The 22,129-nt window shown below is 41.3% G+C and overlaps 1 protein-coding gene across 6 annotated transcripts in view; it reads right to left on the bottom strand.

The window, feature by feature from the left end:
- The window catches only part of FHOD3 (formin homology 2 domain containing 3), a 407,821-nt gene that overhangs the window by 53,418 nt on the left and 332,274 nt on the right, over nucleotides 1-22,129 (bottom strand). For all 6 annotated transcript variants that reach the window (XM_075084393.1, XM_075084397.1, XM_075084392.1 and 3 more), the window contains 3 exons: nucleotides 15,517-15,828; nucleotides 10,872-11,758; nucleotides 4,415-4,573 (listed from right to left, as the gene is read on the bottom strand). In XM_075084393.1, coding sequence (XP_074940494.1) covers nucleotides 4,415-4,573; nucleotides 10,872-11,758; nucleotides 15,517-15,828 — 1,358 coding nt within the window. The remainder of the gene's footprint in view (nucleotides 1-4,414; nucleotides 4,574-10,871; nucleotides 11,759-15,516; nucleotides 15,829-22,129) is intronic.

The following is a 22,129-nucleotide window of genomic DNA, read 5'->3' as shown; positions in this document are numbered from 1 at the left end:
GCAGGGCTACCTAGCCACTCCAGACACATGGACTTCAAAGTGGGTATGGAGGGCCTAGCATACCTGGAGAGTTTTTTAAATTTCAAATAGTTTTAGTAAAAGCTATACCTACCAATGCAATGCAATACTGTATAGCATCACAAAGCTCTATCACAAAGCACAAAGCAACCCACCTCAATTTCCTCACAGCATTACCCCAATTTTACTCTGCTAAATTATTCATACTCTTCGGTATAATTTGATTTAAATCCATGGTCTCTTGCTGAGTAGCACTTTACAGAGGGACTCACTCATTCCCTTTACTAAAGACAAGCACCAAGGACTGGTTTGGTGGACTCTATTCATCCAGTTGCCCATGATACACTCCATAAAAATTAGGTGCCAGGATTTTAAGCTCTCCTCTTTTGCTTAGCTCACAGGAAGCCCTCATCCGTGCTAAGCAGGCAGTTCTTTATCCTGCAGTGAGCTCCGTGTTGTTTGAACACAATGAGTGCCAAGCTTTCAAAGAAAGGAAAACACAACCACTTTGGCAAACGTAAGGTGGCAAAAATTTTTGTAGTTGGATCGATGCATGCTTGCAGACACACATTGTGCCTTCCTTCAAAGATATGTTTCTAACAGTGCCTGCTCTGCGTACTAAACTGACTACATCTGCCTTTCTAGCACTGTGCCATGCCCCATTTTCTGCCCTTTTTCACAGCTCAGGGGTATCAAACCACTTCAAACACATGGCCTAAAATACGCAACGTACTTAGGTATAGAGAAGTTTAAAATACCTGGAGATTTTTTTCTCCTATCTTAGTTAAATAGTTGAAGTTAAAAATCAAAGTACGGATTACTAACAAGAGTTAAATGGCACAAGCAAGCAGCATTCAGGAGAATGTAGGACAGTAGCTGAGGGTTTACTGGGTCACTGTGAACTTGGTGATGAGTTAGGCTATCACAAACTTGTAGCCTGCATCCCACTGCATCACCGCCTTGTTGCTAGCACTACTGTCAACATTACTTTAGTCCACTGTCCTTAAATGAATTGAGAAGGTCAGTTTTAAGATACCATTTAATCTGAACTTGTCCACCAAGGTGCAGAACTAAAGCCACACGCACATTAACACGACAGTGACAATGCTTCTCAGCAAGGGACATAGCACAGAGCTCACTACCAAGGCAACGGACGGCTCAGGTGACTTTATACCCTGTTGGTCCCCTCTCTGTGATGGATCCCCTAGAAGCTGAAGATGATCCTGAATTATAGCTTCTCTGAATTTTCAGCAGTGAATGTTATGTCCTCACTGCACACATTACATCTTTTCTCCTCCTCTCCTTATACCTCTGTCTTCTGCTCACTAGCTGTGACATCTTTTCTAGACAATTAACTATGCAGAAAGACTTTTGAGTACCCACTGTGATGCATGTTTTTTTAATTGGACCAATTACATAATTTTTTACCATACCATTGCTGCCTCATTCAACCCATAGATTAGCTATAAAGTATATTATATAGCAAATAATTTGCTTTATTCTCTGCATTCTTATATAAATGAAGCTGATGCTTACACTATTACTGATTCATTCATCACTACCAATTATTTCCTAATTAATATTTAGGAACTGTAGATATAAACCAGAAAACCTTCTAAAAATCTAGACTGAAAAGACAACTCCAGTTTCCTCTAAGCTAACTCTATGGCAAAAGCCAGTGAACAGATGAATAGAGTAGAAGAGAAACAGGAAACAAAACTTGTCTACACTGTAGATCAAATGGACAGTACGGAAAACTGAGATAAGACTCTGCTGAAAACAGTGGGACTCACAATGATGCATTTCTATATCTCTCTTTGTACCTCTTGGCCAATTATGCATAGCTTAATCCAGCCTTCTATCTTGCTATAAACCTCTGCCTGACTCCATAATAACATGCTACAAGAAAAATCTGTAAATTGGGGATTGGGAAAGGGAATCTCAGTTCAGTGCAGGGTTTTGCCTGATAAGAAGTACATAAATATGAAACACTGAGAAAAAAACCCTCTTTTCTCCATGAATATCATCCTTCCCAACCAATAAAGGCTTCATCCCTCAAGGTGCAAAGTACCTGGGCTCTGCTCCATAGAATCACAGAATCATTTAGGTTAGAAAAGACCTTTAAGATTATCAGGTCCAACCATAAACCTAAAACTGCCAAGTCCACCACTAAATCATGTCCCTAAGTATCACATCCGAATGTCTTTTAATTACCTCAAGGGATGGTGACTCCACCATCTCTCTGGGCAGACTGTTCCAATCCCTGACCACCCTTTCAGTAGAGACATTTTTCCTAATATCCAATCTAAACCTCCCCTAATTCAGCTTGAGGCCATTTCCTCTCGTCCTATCACTTGTTACTAGGGAGAAGAGACCAACACCCACCTCACTACAACCTCCTTTCAAGTAGTTGTAGACAGTGAGAAGCTCTCCCCTCGGCCTCCACTTCTCCAGACTAAACAACCCCGGTTCCCTCAACTGCTCCTCATAAGACTGGTGCTCTAGACCCTTCAACAGCTTCGTTGCCCTTCTCTGGACACGCTGCAGGAACTCAATGTCTTTCCTGTAGTGAGGGGCCCAAAACTGAACACAACACTCAAGATGCGGCCTCACCAGTGCCAAGTACAGGGGCACGATCACTTCCTTAGTCCTGCTGGCCACACTGTTCCTGATAAAAGCCAGGATGCTGCTGGCTTTCCTGGCAACCTGGGCACACTGCTGGCTCATATTCATCTTATTCTCTTTCTCTTGATTTTAAATATCTGAATGATCATATCAGGATTACTCACATACTTAGCTACAAGCTGCAGACACAGAACTCAGAAATCCCATTGTCTTTAGCACTGGGCAAGTGTATTAACAGTGTGTCATTTCCTGGTTTCTGAACTCTTCAGTTTGAAAGCTACCTGCATATGCATTTTATATGAAATTATGGGTTTCTGGCAGCTAATGGGAAGGCCACCCAAGGGAGGGTGTGGTGGTACAAGGCACTCACAACTGCGGACACCACAGGTGGTTGGCAGATGGACAGCCCAGCTGAAAATGTTGGCACTGGAAAGGGTGAGCTCTGAAGAGTAGCTGAACTTCTGTGAAGAGTGCCAGAGAAGGACACAAGTCAAAGGAGACGCTACATGGAAGATAATAAAGATGCATCCTTCTTCATCAGCCATTCTATGTTGGACTTTTTATGGAAACACTGACTACAGCACTGAGATCTAACCGGCGGTCTGTGAATTGGGCTTGGCTAGAGGGGTGCTTCTCCCCAACGCTTTAAAGCTTAGTACTGCAAACTGCAGTGGTGGGTACATAGGCTAGGTCATGAGAAATTACTTTTTTAGCCTGATTTGTCACCTTCATAATATGAGTAAGGTATGTATATAGCAAATAAGTAATATAGCTTTGGGAAGAAACTATATTCTAGTAGGGATAAAACAGGCCTTGCCTTCTAGCTAGAACTATCTTTTGCCTTAAGTATTTCTTTTGCATGTAACTGTTGGCAACTCCATTTCCATTCCAGCCAGCTTTTCTCATTTTCTTCTGCAGTCAGCACAGTGAAGGTGGAAAGGGGGAAATCATGAAACACAGTGCCAAAACACTGAAAGGTGACTGTGAACCAATATGTGATCTCTGCAGCTCAGCCACTGGTTGAGATCTATAGTTGTACAGATTACTCTTACTAGATGATATAGGCTTATTAAAAAAAAAAAAGATTTGAAATGAATACAACCACAATGAAAAAAAAAAAACCAGGGGAGCAGCAGGTTTCTCTTACACCTCACAGAGGAAAAATGTTTTGATAAAAAAAATAATAAACAGAGCTCATCTTGGATCTCAGTAAGAATATCTGCAAAGTCAAGCATGTAATGGTAAAAATTACATCATCTGTAATCTTTATACCAACTGCTTTTCTTCAAACAACAGTAATACAGAAATGCTATTTCGAGCAGAACTAGTCACTGTATTTGTTTTCCATTAGATATATAATCTAGAATGACTGCAACAGCAAGCTGGGCATGAACTTTATTAAACCCTGTACCAGTTGCATCAGCCCTAGTAACTCACTGCCTATTCTTGCTGCTCACAATATTTCAGTCAAGCTCCAGAGCAACAGATAACACACTGAAAATTTTGACAGGAATTAACACCTTCATTACTCAAGCTTAGACACAAAGAAAGCAGAGAACTCCACTTTTACTGAGCATGCCCAACCTCAGGTGAATACTACATGCTTCTGAGCCCATTACATTGATTTGACAAGTTTCAACTCTCTGTCATGACATAATACACCCTCTTTTCCCCATTCCATGTAAGGCCTGGCCTGCACCATTTGCAACACCGGAATAAAAAAGGAAACATTGAAAATGCAGACTTGAAGACATCGACTACTCTTTCTTACCTCTATTCCTTCCTTGTTTAAGGCATATTCGTCAAAGTTCAAAATAGCAGTCTTGATAGTCCGGGGAGGGGGCAACACAGTCAATCCAATATTAATAGCGTTGCTTCGTTTTGAGTCTAATACAATGATCTCCTGTCGCTTCCCATCTGCAGCAGTTTTCTGGGTAAAGAAGAAAACAAGAATATTATTCCTCCAGCCTGTTTTGTAAAGAAAAATTCACTCCTTTCACTAATGACTTCTGCTGTTCAAGGGTGCTGACAATGAATGTAAATCTAATGCATTTACAGTCATCCAAAAAAGCTGAATACTTCTACCACATCCTCGCTGGTATCAGCATGAGCTGTCAGGATTTACCTAGAATACCAGGAAGGGTATTCTACCTTGCTGCTCATGGTGTGTCCATCAAGCTCTTCACAGGTGCAGAACCACCTCAACCTTTCTGCTTTTTTTTTCGATTTTATTTGAGACTAGACATAATCTTTGGATCGTACCTCTAGTATAAACTATAGTATAAATAATAATGAAAGTACAAAGAACTAACAACATACGCTTTAAATTCCACTCTAGAGAAAACCCAAGAAACTTCTTCCTCTCTCTCCCCATCCTCCAAGTAGAAAAATGAGAACCAACTAGGCAAGGTGACTCACAAACCATTTATATGCCATAATACATTGTTGAACATGGTCTTTACTTTTACGCCCCAGCATGCCTCTCATTCTTTCATCGTCCTGTGCTAGAAGGTGTGTCTTTGGCAACTATGTGTGTCATATACCAGGCAGCTGCAAGAAGAAAGGACTCTTCTTGTACACAGGGATTTTTCCTCCCTCTCTATAGACATGAACTTCGGAAACACGTATTCTCTATTTCCCTTTCCTTTGCCCTATCAGAGATGGGCTGAGGGATGCTGTCAAGCACAGGAGCGTAAGGAGAAGACCAGCACATCGATGCAAGCAAGCACAGACATGCTGCTTGCTGAACCCGTGTTTCAGCAAGGTACAGGCTGCAGAGATGTGACTGCGAGCTCCCTGTAGAGCCTGTCACCTGGACTGTGGTTAGTGGATCTGGCAGCAGCAGCCTTAGCACTGATGCACCTCAAAGGGGCAAAGAGAGAGACTAAGGAATCCCTCTTCCCAGGCTGCAACGTGGCACCCCATACAACTGTTCAAAACAGAGAATCATCCGTAGTGCCTCTTGCATCTCTTGTGGATTTGGGGGAAGCCCAGGAGGAGGCTTTTACTGGCCCAGTCTCGATCTGTGCTCAGGATTGCTTTTTAGACCAAGAAGGTTTGTTCTCCACTTCCCTTGGGTCTGCATCACAGCCTGAGTCAAAAAATGCCCTGCTGCCAGGTCTACACCCTGATTCTGTGTTGGAAGAACTGTCTACATTAATAAATATGATTTTATCAAATTACCTCAGGCTTTGGGTCAGCCTGTAGTGGGAAAGCAGCTACATCATTACAAAGATGCCATTTTCTGGCATAGCTCAGCTCCCTGCCTGCACAGGAAGAGGTATGCCCACCAGTCCCAGCAGCCTGCCCAGCACGTGTGCAACACCACAGCCCTTCCATCACACCGACATGATTAACACGGTATGATGCAACTGTGAAAGTAATTAGAGGGCTGGCTTTTTTAAACTTAAAAAGAAACACCACTTTTGCAGTAAACAGAATAAATTTTAGGAGAGCAAAGATAACATTTGTTTCTAATTTCTATATGTCTGTTCTGTCAGAACTGCTCTCTTAACACCTTAAAAGCTTCCCTAAAGCCTTGTTGAACTTCTGCTTCTTTGAGTAAGAGAGTCCTCCTCTTCTTGGGGAACTACCTGAAGGATCAGAGATGCAGCTTCTCCTTTAAAGCAGTCATTTTTACTTCCAAGGCCATTAATCACATTTTCAGGACCACAGTTAGTGGCCAAGACCACATAAAAACAAGCGGGGTTCACCAGAGACTGCTTTCTCTTGAGTCTGTATCGCACTAAGCCTTTTTTAAACCACCACTTTTTACCTTGTCTTTTGCAGCACAGAATTACACAGCTCCAGAGGATTTATGCAGAAGGGAAAAGGCTGGGGGAAAGGAGTTAAATTTAGGCTTTCCACATGCGGTATGGGTAAGTAAGCCTCAGATCTGCAGCTCTGCTTTTAGGCTCCTAAGTTTGACAAGAGAGACATAGTCATTTGAGGGACATATGACGCTAACCGCTGGGACGGTTGCGATTGCAACAGTGAGCGCGCTCCTCAGCAAATGAGTTATGAAAGACAGATGAGCTGTATGAGGATGTAAGCACGTAGGTATTTTCCAAAGCTATAACTGCATCTGGGGTATAAAAATTTGGGGTAAGTAACTCTTTCCAAAAACAGGGGCAGAAGAGATTTTAAATCCATTCTGGGGACAACAGCTGAGTTACAAAGAAATCCTTTCCAAATAAATAAAAGGATGAAGAAACGAGAAAGATTTTACTACTATGAACTTTATTACCCTACCACTAGGAAAAGAATTCCTTTTTGTCTGCAATGGAATTGCACATGTGTAAGTGTCTGGCTGTTAAAATAAGCTACAACTATTAACTTCTATTACAATATTAGGTGACTTCAGACTCCGTTTTATAAGTTCATTAACAGAGAATGACTTCAAATGCTTGAGGGAACAGTGCACTAGATTTTATATTTTAACGAGTCGGTATGTAATGTAAGCCCTGAACTGCTGAATATTTTATTATTAAATGTATCTACAAAATTAATTATAAAATACAAATATATCAGGTGGTATAATTTGTGGGAGACAAACATTCCTGCAATATATTAACAACTGCAGTGAATTTAGGTCTTTACAAGACCTAACTGGCCAGATTCTGTTGCCTCTATTGAAGGCTGGGTAGTCAAAATAGGTTAATCAAAATCCATTACCATCCCTCAGAAGGTGATCTGTAGTCTGATGAGCACATAGTCTAAAACATGCCTCTTCGCTTAATTAATACGGGAAGCAGAAAAATTTAAGTCGCTTTTCCAGTGGTCATATAAATAAGTAATTATATATGAGCATCAAGTCAGAAATATCTCCTGGATTTAAACTGCATCAGTCATACAGAAAAAACTGGGCAATCCCTTAATAGCAAGATGGCATTTTTTTATTTCTATCTCAATTAGCAAGGGTTTAGCACTGGGATTTAAAATGGAATTACTCAGCTGCCACTGGCTTTGTCTAGGATACATATGTATAATCTTTTTCAGAAATTCTGGTCCATGTTTATGACTTTCCTTGACATTTATTCAAATTGCAACAAATGTTTTCAAAAGGAATATGTGTCTAGGCATGTATATACATGAGCACATGAGTGCACATTCCTTAACCTTTCACTCCTACTAGTTTTTACATCTGTGGCACATGATGGATTGCTACATCACACAGGGTATAGATGAATCAGCAAAATAATACTTCCAAATGACACACAGAACCAAGTGGATGGCAGAAGGGCTGAACAACACGCTCTGATTCCGTAGTGTCTCTGTGTTTTCATTTCTCTTCACAAAAACACTTTTAAGGACTTTGCCAAAACACCTGCTTTGTGAGGGGGTGTGGAGTGGTGGAGTGAGAAGGAAAGAAATTCTAGACTGGCCTGGAGGAGACACCTGATCACTCTCTTTCTATTCACAAACAGAATGTCACGGTCCTCTAATCCCAAAAATAAACACTCTGCAACTAAAGGTGCTCCATTAACTATTTAACATAGTGCGTGAGTGTGAGTTGTCCAGTGTGGTGTAAGTTTTCCTAAAATCAAGAATCTCCCCTCCCAGCCACCCCGCCCCCAACTCCTATATTATATCCTACAATTTAAAATCCACTTTGTTTTATTGCAGTGTATTGTGTTTAATGAAAAACTTCTCATGAGCCAGGAAGTAGCTGTTTATAGCTATGTGTTGTGGAAATCAGTGAAGGATTAGAAACTGGAGTAAAATTGGTTACAGCTGTATGAAAGAGCATATGCACAGGAGAGAGCCAAGGCCCCCCCCTACACACCCTCACGTCGCTTTTCCTCTCATCCTTCTGGACTGTTCCTTTTCCATGCACCTGCTTCCATCTATTGCTATGAAATCTGGAGATTTGACTTTTGATTTGTTGCTCTGCACTCTTTTTTTCAGCTGAACTGAGCTGTGAGTCAGATTTTATGATATTATAGAATAAACCTGTTTTGGATTGCAGCCATTGGACACAAGAAACTAGACACAACGGGGAATGTACTCCCTGGAAATAAACCAAGCAGTCTGGAAAAAGCGAGAGCTATCCTAATTTGAGTGCAATCTTCGTACCAAACCTCAAGCCTTTTACAGATTCAGTGGTCTGCTTAATTATTCTCACTCTCGCTTGATCTAAGGACCATCTCCTATGCTGCAAGATTTGCTGGTTTTCACCAAAACGACGCAGGAGTCTCAGAAGTCTGAGTAGACCTCCACTGCGGTAATCCTTGGTCACCATTGTCTTCTCTACAGAGACAATGAAACTGCTATGTCTGTGTTATGGGACGGGGTGGAAAGAGAGCCAAAAGTATAACGTCTCATGCAGAGAGCAGTTATTAGTCTCCAAGAGGAAAGCAGTCACCTAAATCATTCCTCAGACTTGCACTAATTTCAAAGAAACCTGCTCACTCATCTTCCAGCCAGAAGCCAAAAGCTGTGCCAAAGCATCAGGCAGCCCAGGCAGGTTTGGGAAGCAAGTGTGAGGGGAGGGGGGGAAACAGCCAAGGGTAGTTTGGGAACGTGCACAGTAAATGACTGGAAAAGTAAACAAGTCAAAATTCCAACAATTCACCATTTTATCAAAAATTTTGGGTGAGAATAAAAGATTAAGAATCAGCCAAACTGATCCATTATAATACTGGCATTTAGCACAAAGCTAAAGTTTGGAAATGGCAAATATGTCATAATTCCATATTCAATTTGAGGAATTGTTTTATGGATCTAAGAAAACGCTCTCATTCCTTCCATCTATGAACCATCTGTGGCAGATTTGTATTTACAGGGAGAAAGACAAGGAGTAACATGCCTCAATGTCACCACCATTCCTTCCTCAGCAGAAAAGGAATTGGAGAGAGCGATTAGTCTCAGCATCAGCCAAATGAGTGATCAGCTGAATGTGCTTTTAGAGCTGCTACGCCATACGTTTCAGATCTACATGCACCTGTATCACAAAAAATTCAGCAAAGAACAGCGATGGCAGGATCTATGCAAGTCATGTATTTATGTACCTGTTGTTTGCCAGGTACTTAATGAGGGGCTTGATTGTTCAAATTGCGATGTTTCCGCTTGGCCAAGAAGATCAAGGGTGACTATTAGAAAATTTTGAGTTAATAACTCAGGCAAGTGACACAGAGAGCTTTTACCGTGAGACATCCAGTCTCCCCAGATGAAGAGCAAACAATAATATATTTTACATAATATTTATCTAACAACTTTTGCCAGCCAAAGAGAACTAAAATATTCAATGTACTGACTGCTTTTTATGCCACTATAAAACATATAGGCATATATTGAAAACGTACAAGTGATTTATTTATTTTAAGTAAGAGAGATGGACATCTTTTACTAGCATTTTAACTGAAAAAGAAAACCCACATTGTTTCCCTGATACTGATTATTCTGCTTAGAAGAAAAAGTTTATGTGGCCATGAAAAACAAATGTTCGCGCTAGTAACTTTTTTAATGCTACTTCAAATTCCTACTAAATTTAACTAGAAAAGACTTCTCTTTGTTGTTGAGTCTAATGTTAAACAGCCATGTCACCAGCCTTTTCTTTTATTTATTTTATAACAATGCTCCTAAGGAAGAGGGAATCCTAGCTACAGAGGTATTTCCTGTGCCAGCTTCTATCCTAAAATTTGGATAGCCACATTGTACAAATTAAGGATTTAAAATAGGCCTGTTCACCAGCATAAAACAAAAACCCAACACCCCATGAGCATTTAGCTGTTAGCTTGGTGCAGCTAATAAACTGATCCTTCAGAAAAAAGCACATGTACAGGTGTTTTGCAGCAGATCCAGTCTAATATCCTAACCTTTCTAGGTAACGATTAGGAAGATATTACTGAGCAAAGAACTGTCAAATACACAGATATGAATCATCACTCTGTGACCTTTATGTGAATGTAACAGAAAGTATTTCAGATTTCAATACCTAGTTTGCCACTCATCTACGAACAACCTAATGTAAAATTTGTTGGTATTTCCCACCTGAAGTGATATCCCAAAATCGGTAGACCTGAGGTAAGAGGGCAGCTTGGCACGTACAGCACCCTACCCTCATCTCCTAGTTTCAGGCGATGGAATATCTTCCGTCATAGGCCAAACTAGAAACACATCCAGTAATTTCCACTGTTTTCATATAATCAACATAAATCACCTAGATCTAGGTCAGAATGAATACCAACACAATAGCAAAATAATAGCAAGCTGAATATGAGTTGTACCTTTGTGACAGGCAGTTCCTTGGATTTAGACTCAAAGAGATGCTCCAGTTTGGAAGTGTCCACCTTAATGGGTTCCAGTTTCGACCACAGGAATTCTCTGCAGCGTTTGTTGTTTTTACACTGCCACTCAAATGGCCGTACCTCGTTCCAAAACAGACGGATGGTTTTCTTCTTCTTTATAAATGCTGGCTGACCCCTAGAAACCTGGGGTGACCCTAAACCCTGAGGAGTGCTGAACAGCGGAGGAGGAGCCAATAAATTAGCAGAGGGTGGAGGTGGAGGCGGACATCCAAACAGCGGGGGAGGTGGTGGAGGAGGCAGACCCAGAAAAGGTGGAGGTGGAGGAGGGGGAACAAGGGAGTCCCCAGGACCCATATCCATGTCCAACACATCTACATCGTCCTCCTCCCCCAAGTCTGTAAAATCCATGTCTTTGATTTTAAGTTCTCTAGGATTAGCCATGAGCTGATCCCAGATGTAGTCAGATTCCTTCTTTGACTGTGCTGGTGTTTTCTCGGGGACCTGTTCACTGATTTCATCTTCAGGCACGGCTGTCCCCTTGGCCAGCTCACCACTGTTGAATTTTTCCGCAAAGGCTTTCACACTGCCTTGGTTGTCCAGATTTCCGATCTCCATCTTTTTGACACCTTCATCTTTGGCCTGCTTTGTGGCCTGAAGGATTGAGATCCTACTAGCTAGGCTAGTGAGTGACTCCTCGCTTTCCTCCGTCTCCTTCTTTTCCTCCTTCGCCTCCAGCTCCTTCTCCTCTTCATCCTTGGGCTTTTTGTTATGCGCATACAACATGTCCAGCATAAACCGCTTGTTGTTGAGGATGTTGCTGCACTGTTCATTCACACCAGCATCCTGAATTGTCTGTGACCATGGACCTGCAATCACACACACACAGATGGGAAGAGTCAAGGGGAGGGAACACTCTCCAACCCAACAGAAAAGAAATTGGGGAACACATGCACAATTAGTCTGAGACTGGGCAGGCAGTAGCTTTGAAAATTTTGAAATAAGTGACAGTGCTGATATATGGCCCAATCTTGATGGGCTGGGAGTAATTCTCAAAAAAGGAATGGGAGCGGAAAATAATCAGTGTAGCTCGGGAGGGACTGTATCACTGTCAGGATTTCACGGTTCAGGTTTCTCCTGAAATCTGTCAGGTTTCACTTTGTACTTACTACCCCAGCTCATTTCATACAGTGCTTAAATACTCAGAATCTTTAGTAATCTGGAATGGGGCTTAAGTATAATGACAATGGCACAGAATAGGTTATCGTTTTACTTTTCACCTGGCCATAAACTGGAACCACACCAGGAAAACTTCCTTATAAAAGAGATCTTTCTTGCCTGATGTCAAGGTCAACTTGTAACTGCTTACTCCTCCTCCTACTCTTCCTCCTCCCTCCCTCCCTGCTTGCTAGGGGAGGCCAGCTTTCACATCTGGCTGTTCCTCAGACCCAGGCCATCTGGGTACCTGGCGGGGTACGTGGGCCATCTTCACAACATGGACTATTTGACTCCCAGAGCAGGCTGCACACCCAGGGTACAGCTCTCAGGGCAACTCAGTGACCATAAGCATAAGCAAGATTTTTAAAGTTATTTCTAGGAATATGAGCACATTTATGAAAGATTTTTGAAAGTGCTGCTCATCAACCACCGTTACCCTCCCTGTAATATATGACAGCATTGAGAGGCTAATGGCCTTCTTCCCACAACACAATCATTTAACATGTCACTGTAATGAAGCTTCATCTTTCTGACTACTGCTTTTCTCAACAATAATCTGCAAAATACCATGTTTGAGACAGCAGTCAAATTGTAAAAATAAATGATGTAAGCGTCTCTTTGGCTACATTTCCCTGAATATAATACTGCTAACCAATGTGGATAATGTGCCTAAAAATTATGGTGCTTCTTTTTCCAGTGGGCATCAGATGAAGTGATTAAACATGGGCAAATATAATTCTTCACACTTACTGTATTTCCTGTATGGGATTCCTTCTGTTCCCCATAGTCTTTACACATTTTATTAATATATTTCTTATAAACTCTATTTCTTAAACACATTTTATTTTCATTGCTAGCCTGCCTTCCTTTTGTCCCCTTGTGGTTAAAGATTTTCTTCTATACCTCTCTGTTGCCCTTTCTCTTGAAATTACATTTAATCTTTGTTTCTCTCCTTATGCTCTCACCTTTTTCAATACTTCAGAGTTTTAATCATCTTTTATGGCTTCCTTCATCAATGGAGTTGCTTTCTTACTATGACATCTAGCCCAGTGCTCTGAGAAGGTGTCCCCTTGGTGAGATCCACATCCAGGGCCCCAGAACTACCCCCTGCCCCTTTAAAATACCACATTAAAATGTAGGACAAGTCTCACAGCACAAAGCACATGGACAGAAACGATTCTCACCTCTATTATGATCAACCACTAAACCACATTTTAAAATTAGTCCAGAGGTTTAACCCCAGGCAAAAGGAAGACACTTCTCAGCAATTGATACAACCTCCAAAATGGTTTCCTTCTACTTCCCTGCAGGAGGCTTGACTGCTTCCATTATCTGTTTATTTTTCCTCAGACATTATCCATGGGATTGCTCTCTCACCAAGATCTGTCACCTGAGGTAGTCTCTCAGGTTTGTCTCTGAGGTAGTTTCACTAGACAATGAGACTAGACATCTCCTTCCCCACACCATAGATTTTACCCAGCTGAGTACCCACTGATGATTTCCCCCTACTCCCAGACTTCCCTTCAAAGATGTTCAAGATTGCTCCCAGGATCCCTTCTACACATCCCACATGACCTACCCGCTCTCAGTTTCACCAGCTGGGATCCTCCAGGATTTAATCCCTTTGCAAAACTGCTCATCAAAATTCCCCCAGACATATAATCTCTAATTTGGGCTCCCCACGTCTGCCTCCATCTGCCTTAGCTGATCAACGGTTATTGCGGTTAAGACTCTTGCTACCTTGGTGGCCTCTTCTACCCTCCTCTCCACAGGTAAAACTGAAATACTATCGGAGGAACAAGACTCGTTGAAAGCCAAATTCAGCAGGATGGCTAATGAAGGAGGAGCCAGGACCAAAGGCTTTATTCTTTTGTCCTTAATCAATCTGGGCAGAACCAATGGGCCACCTCATAAATAGCAAACTGCTTGTTGGGAATGTGAGAACTGCTAGAGAAAGTGCTTTTGTTTGCTTTCCCAATCCCCTCACCTACTAGAGAGCAAACAACTCACTTCATAAGACTTCCTACTTACCACAACCTAGTCAATCTTTCGTCTACTGGTAATGCAGGTCAATTTTAAGATGCTGATTTTTCAGTAACAGGGTATACTCCTTAGCTTTTAACAAAAAGTACGTAAACACTTCAATTAGAATGGCAACAGGCTGGTAACAGACAAGATGAGGGGAAAAAACCTGTAACCTCTTCTCCCTTACTTACACTTGGACTGTCTTGACTATGGCACAGTGTGACGACATCCTTCATCTGCCATACCTCCCCCTCCTTTCCTACACATATATCCATCCTCATTGTTTAGGAATATAATAGCATTCTAAATAACTCAATCTTGGTGCTGGTTGAAAAGAATAAAATTAACTTAATGCTTCCCATTAAAAAATAAGTGATAGGGTTTAAACATGAACAGTACAATCAGTTTATCTCTGTGAGGTAATACTTGTGATTCAGAGTCATCCCTCTTTGTTCAGGAAAGAGCAAGATTATTTCACACCGTGAAGAAATTTTTGTTTTCTTATATAGAGTTTAGAAAACTTAGGACAATGCACTCCCCTATTTAGCCTTAAGAAGACTTGGAAACCAAATGCCCTAAATATATTACATCCCTCTGCCTCGCTATAAAAAAGTAGAAGAGAGTAATTATTCAATGAAGGTCAAAATCTGGCTTTTACTCCCTCCCTGGTCTGCAGGTCAAGCTCTGGTTGTCACCATCTCTCCAGGCAGAAAACTGTTTCTTAAGGTGTTTTCCAGGCTGGGCTACCCTTTACAGGTGCCTGGTGGCATATCTAACCAGAACCACTTGACACTACAGAACTGGTCTTTTCCAGACAAGGTCTATTTCATGTGCCTCCTCCACACAAGCTAAGGACAGCCACAGCCCGGACCTATCTCCAGCAGCTCCTACGTAACTCTCTGTGTTCTCAATTCTAACCAAGACAGGAAACTGGAGGGATGGAACAAACATCCCAGCCCTCACTGCTCTTCCTCTTCCGCTAAAACCTAATAGTATGAGACAAGGTGTCTGGAATCTCATGACAAATTGTGTCAACAGGGCCCCTCCTCTCGTTGTTTTATGTGTAGAAAATGCAAATAAATTCTCTGGGAGCTGAGATGTAAGTCACTGTAACACGATGATTCAATGTATTAATTTTAGGGGAAGAAAATGGTCTCAAGTCAAAGGAATCCTTATTTCTTCAAGGCCTTACTGTCCCTCAAACATAGAAATCCCATCAGAGACTGGATTTCCAAGCAGAGAATGTAAACAGATTTGGCCAGGGTGATGGAAGTCTTAGACAGGCGCAAAGGGTTTCCTAGCTAATTAACACATCAACAGAGCTGCCAATTTATCATTTCTTTTCCACCAGAAACCCTTCATTATTGAAAAAACTTCACTTTACCAGTTTCATTGTCACTGGTTAACTTGTCCTCTCTCTCTTCCCTCTCTAAAGTGCTGCTTGCTGAGGATATGCTGGATGCAGAGCAGTTGTCTTTTTCATTCACTTCCTCATTCTGCCTCTCTTTTTCACTGAGTATTGCACTTTCTTCTGGCTCTCTCTCTGGTCCTTGCTCCACCTCACTCTCTGGTCCCACCTCTGTAGCCTCTATTTCCTTGGGTGTCTCCGTTCCCTGCTCGGCCTCAGCCTCAGCCTCCTGCTCTGGGTCTGGTTCTGGTTCTGTCTCTGTCTCTGGTTCGGGTTCACTGGCACTCACTGGTGGAGAGAACAACGGGAGAGAGGTTCACTTAACGATGGAGTCGTCTCAGGCTCACCCCTCTAAACGAGAGCGACGTGAAAGTTGTACAAGTGCCTTATGGAAAGAAAATAAAAAGCAAGTCCATGGCATGCTGAACATTAGGAGCAACAGACTGATGGATGTTGTGCGATGACAGCATTGCACGTGAGAGTGGCCTGGAAAACCCCCTCGCTTGCTGTCTGGAGCCAGCCCACTGCTTTTATACATACTTCCACAGCTGGAGTGTTGGACTCGCATAAGGATTTGAATGAATCCGCAGAAAATGGGCATCCCACCTGAGCATGACATTGACAACTCAGTGCATAGACAGAGCCAGGAAGGAAGAGATTTTTCAAAAAAAGAAAAAAAAAAAACAACAAAAAGGAGAGAGATCGTGGCTTTTTGTTGACTTTTCTTTGGGTTCTGGAAGAATTCTTTTTTCACCTGATGGGGAACACTTCAACAAAAAAATACATATATTAGTTTTATTAACACAGTCGAATGGCACAGTCTGGAAATGGCACTGTCACACATCTAGCTGACAAAAGCCCATATGTTGTTTCATGCACATTTGCTTCAGAATAGCCACATCAAAACAGAACAAAGTTTCCAACTGCTTGGCATATGGCACAAATTCAGTTTCCAATTGGTTGGCATATGGCATATGATGAGGTTTTTTATCAGTTGGCACACGGCAAACACTGTTGATAGTATGCTTGGTATCTTCTTCCCTGCTTTATCACTGACAGTGAAATTCATTCATTCACCTTTACAGTTTTTAGCTAAACCACCGGATTTTCACATGCACATAGTCTCTGCGTGCTGCAAAGAAACTGAAGAGCATCCACATATACTCACATCAAGCAGCCCACAATTTTCTGAAAACTGAAATGGCCATGCAACAGTGATGAGAATGGGCATGCATGTTAGTTCTGCAGAGTCCCCCAGATCCCTCTGTACTAAATCTTGCGTTGGGTGGCTGAACCACAATGACCAAGTCATACTCATTTTTTCCCCTCTGTTAACTACTTTTCATTACAATATTGCAAGAAAGCCTTCCAGACTTGTCATGGTCTTTGGATCACATGATATACGATGAGACTTTCTTCAAGAACTACATGAATCTTTAAAGGGAAAAAAAGTATTGCACTGGAATGCAGTCCAAACATTCCAGTCCTCTAGGGAGCAGGTAAATAGACTTATCCTGAGAAACTATAAGCCAAAATAATGAAGGTCACAATGTTTTCCTGAGACTGTTTCATGTTGCATGCCTATCCTATTTTCTGAGACACCCACACAAAAAATGATTTCTAACAATGCCTGTGCCTATCTTTACAATAACACATACGTTTTTAAACTAGCTTTCAGTAATGCATCTCCAGTGCCACACTACTGCACTTCATTTTAAGTGTACAAAACTGTATGTGATGTATTTGCCACTGATTTTATTGAAGCTAATCTTCTACAATTTCACAATTGATTTAAAATAACCAGACATATATATAAAAGAAACATACACGTGTTTAATATATAGCCCATGCTCACTCAAATCCCTCTAAGATGTTTTAAAACAATCCCAATTAGAAGCTTACCTTTCTCCTTCTTCTACATAGACAGCATCTAAAAGTCTAATATTAGATATGCGAGCAGCTCTGCACATGCCTTGTCTCTCTAACTGTACCTTACCTATGTCTGTGCCCTGGACCCTGTCCACGAGAGAATCAAAATTATAGAGAACTGGCAAGAAGTTGGCAGACATACTGAATCCCAGTGGTGTGTTTCTGACCGTGGCTGTCAGTGTGTAGGTATAGCACAAGAGCATTTTAAAGTCAAGACAAGATTTGAACATAACTGAGATGCAAGCTTAGGAATTCTTCAGGAGTTCCTGGAACTAACATGGTACTATAGCATGAAAGATTCAGAGCTTGCCACATTGCAATGGTCCATATATAGAAACGTCATAAATCCATCACAGTTTCATATGGTTTTTAGATGTTTCTCTCTAAAACAAAAGCTGTCATGCAATAACCGAAAAGGTCAACTCCAACAGCTCAGGTGGAGAAAGCAGCTGACTAAAACATGGCCAGGACTGCTAATGCTTATGGCACCTTTGTCATCATGAAGCTACACTGAAGACTGAATAGGATGAAGTCAGGGGAGACACTTCAAACAAGAAATCTCCCACACATACCAGAAAGATGCAGTATCTTAGCAGAATCTAATATATAACAGAGTAAAGAGCAATATAGTGACAGAGGATGCTCTTTTGAGTTCAAGGAGTATCAAAATCTAAGCACTTCTAGAACAAAAAAGGGATATGTGGACACTCATGTTGACAGTCTCTTTCTCCCTTTAGGGATATTACCAAACAATCCACCAATAACCCAAATAAATTCAGAATAGTGAACTAAGACCAGTAGCACTTCCCTTAAAAAAGGAGTTCAAAAATCAGCGTGAAGACTCAGGGAAGCAAGCATGGTCATATCAAAAAGCATCCACAGCAAAGGTGGCATTCCTGAGAGATTAAGAAGCGTGATGCCATTATAAGCAACACTTTTTTTAAAACAAAACAAAACAAAACAAAAGAACAGTTCTTACAGATATACAGTTTTTAAAACCTAAACTGGGATTGCCAGATTCAGTAGCAGAGGTAATGTCTTTGCACTTTCATATGCTATTTTTCACACTTCTCTCAAGGCTTAGCATTGCCACTGCCTCTCTGCAATTAAGAAAAATGAGGGAGTTGTGGTCTTTAAATGAGCAGAAGTTTTACTTGCAATTGGATTAATCAGGAGGAAGAAAACTGAATGTGGCTTCAAGGACTAATTTTTGAGTCATGCCCACTTATTCTGCCAGAACTTAATCTCTAAAAATGTCTTACTGGAAAAAAATGCAAAGTCTTCTTGGAAGAATGAAATCTCCTGAAGAAGCTGTGTAACTTCATCACTAAAGGAGATGGTATCAGCATCCCTCAATGAATGTATAAAGATTTTGTTGTTTTGAGAGATGGTGTAATCTGCTGCTTCTGACATTTCCAAGACCTGGCCTCATAAAGCCCTAGCAACCTGATCTGCTATGATCTGATCAGATGTTGGCAACAGCCCTCTTCTGAGTGAGATATTAGAGAGGACAGCAAGCTGCTCCCTTCTGAAAAAGATGGCTACAAACTTGCAATGCTATACAGGGACATGGAGGGAAATGACTTTTCTTTCGATACTCAACTATAAACAGCTCTGAAGCAGACGCAAGATGTTGTATCCTTAGTACTTGCTGATAAGACCTCAAACTCCCAGTCCTGTAAGCCCTCAGAGAGAACAAATATCCCTCTGGGCCCACATCTAATCCCCTGCCAGGATAATAGATTAGGCAACCACATCTTCATCTATTTTCTCTGCTCTCTACTTGGAGCTGGGAGATATATACGCTAAACATCTCTTGAGGATACATACAGTAAGTCTGAAGACGGCTATAGTTACCCAAGCCCTCTTGGTTCAATTGTTCTGGTATCTCTAAAGTCTCGGTTGTTATCTCCCTTCAGTTCCTCCAGTATGGGATTCCTCTTGCTGTGAATTCAGCAGGAACTCTCTCTCTTTCTTCACCCCACCCCATTTTTTTTGTCCCATTCCTTGTGATGGTAAAATCTAGTACAGAGTGATCACCAGTAGGGAACTTTCTTCACCAAGTCAGAAATGATCTTTCTTTGTCCCCCACCCCAGTTCCTCCTCTGACTTTCTGCACTGTAGTTCCTTTGGCTCTACAACTGGGACTGCAATGGCCTCACTGGACCCTCACACTCTGGTGTTTCTCCATCTGCTGAGATGCTTTCACCGGTCATACTTTAGGCAGTATTTGAACCTTGCTCAGCTACTAATATGTTCAGAAGGTTTGCTACTGTCCACAATGTGCACTTGGGTTGGCTTGCTTACTTCCTCGAGTGCTAAAAAAGCTGCTCGTCTCAGAGAAGCATTCATCTCCAATGCCTTTGTGGACTGACTTCAGAGATACCTTGGTTATTGTTGCTCTCCTTTACTGGACATGTGCACTTCATAAAATATTCTCCAATTAAATTAAAAAAGTGGAAGTAGCTGCTCTGAAAAAAAATATTAAGTTCCATTTTGCAGTTTCAGGACTGCCTTCATTTCCTTTGAATGCCATACCCCAAGTTTTACAAGAGTAAGTCTTACAAGACTTGATTACTTTAGAGGAACCAATTGTTTTATATGAGAAAACACTTCAGTTCAGTAAGTTCAGACTTTTATGCTGGGTAAAGATACTGAGACGTTTCACAGCATGGGACAAAGGTCCAGAGACAAAATCCATTTCCTTCTTACACCCAGTAGATAATGGATGGCCAAAGTGTAGTTCCGCATAAATGGCATAAAATAGATCTGACTCTGAAAATGACTTATTGCTTTGCTAGTAGAGGAGCACGCTTCCTGTTTGACTTCAGGTTCTGAATTCTGCAGATGAATTTCACCCACCTGTTAACACTGTTCTTGCAGAGTCTTTGGAGGGTCCTATGCACAGAACCATGGAATTGTTCTCCTACTGCAGTTTTATCTTTGCTTGGGAAGACTGTGACCTCCATGTTCAAAGAAACTGCTTGGGGGGCAAGTAATCTGGCTTGTCCATGGCTCTATTTCAGCTTTTCTACAACTGGCTTAAGCAAGTGAATGTCTCAGTTTCTCTACTAAGTGGGATTCATAACATTTCCTAAGGACAGTCAAAGTTGATATTTTAATTAATTATAGACCATAAGGAACTCAGATAATATTCTAGAGGCCATGGCACAAAATCTATAAATAAGCCTGCCAGCTGTTGGCTGATACCCAATGCTGTGGCCACCTCCAGCTGAGAGAGCCTGCCCTGCCCATGTGCTCATTACTTCGTATGACCTTTCCAATTCTTTTGGTAGGCCTGAAACAGCAGTCCCCACTTCAGTGTGCAGATTTGAGGCCCCTGTTCTGGTGCTGTCCTGGCCATCTGCCTGTAGCTGCCCTTGGCTGGAGGTTACCCTGCCCCATCCATACATTCTCTCCTTGCCAGGCTTCCAGGTGCTGCCCTCTGATGCCTACTGGTACTGCCAGGCATTTTAGCAGAGATGTTCTGCCTACCCACATGTTGATAGATTTGCCGTATTCTGGCTGCCTGAAGTTGCTCTGTACACCTGCTCTAAATGTATTCTCCAAATGGACTGTACTGCTCCATTTCATGCTGCAATTTTTTTTTGAATGCTTCCAGGAGAAATATGTTAAAATAATCATCATAAAAGAGATACTTGCTCCCTACCCACCTCTGAAATCCTAATGGTGGAAAAATCCAGCTTATTTGCTCTAAAAGCAATATTGCACTCCAAAAAACTGGGCATCTGGATGTTTCTGAATATCAGCGTTACAGGAAAATATCCATGTTTTTTAAGTTCAAATGATTCCACTGAGACTTTTAAGATGCCAGACAAGAAAACTGGGAATATTATTGGGAAAATTTATAAACCTAAATTAAATAAACTTCACCTACTTAGTATGGTGAGGATAAATATATGCAACATTCAGTATTTGTAACTTTTTTCTTAAATTGCCTTGCTTTATAGCATGCTACCAGCCATGACACTCCATAAAACCAAGCAGTGCAAGTTACAAATGCATTAATCACCAATAGCACATAGCAGGAAATCAAATAAAATAAAAATGAATGATGGCGATAATTCACCCTCAACATGCATTCTAGCTCCCAATGTTAATGCAACATCATGTGGCGCAAATATAAATCTCTATGGTGGGTGCTTTTTTGAGGACTGAAGGAGGGCGACATGATGGAAGTGGCAGAATGATGTGCACACACAAAAAATATTGCTCTGTACACCAATAAATTATATGACAGCAAACCAACCGTGCAAACACTAATTATACTTTCCTTTTTACTAATTGTCTGTGGTCTCTTTTAAGTCCTTTACTACTTGTGCTACAATTTTAAGAGTTTTTGTTGGTGTTAAAAATAACCAACACACCCTCCCTGCCTTCAATTCAAGACCTTTGCTGTTTGTCCCATTCAGCCTGTGCTCTGCTGGAAGGTTATTATAATCTTGGCATTCATCTGTCGCATTTCTTTCAGAGAAACCACATAAGCAAAATCTGCTGGCAGGAATATTGTTGGTTTAGTATTCAGTAACTTCTAATATACAATGAACATGATGCTAAAATTAAGACCCTCTGTATGCTCTTTTTTCCAATTATTCCATTCTAATAGGAACAGACAATGATAATATAAAATCATAGCAAC

This window comes from Phalacrocorax aristotelis, chromosome 2 (assembly GCF_949628215.1).
Source record: "Phalacrocorax aristotelis chromosome 2, bGulAri2.1, whole genome shotgun sequence".
Lineage (NCBI taxonomy): Eukaryota > Metazoa > Chordata > Aves > Suliformes > Phalacrocoracidae > Phalacrocorax > Phalacrocorax aristotelis.
This window is presented reverse-complemented; position numbering and strand designations above follow the sequence as displayed.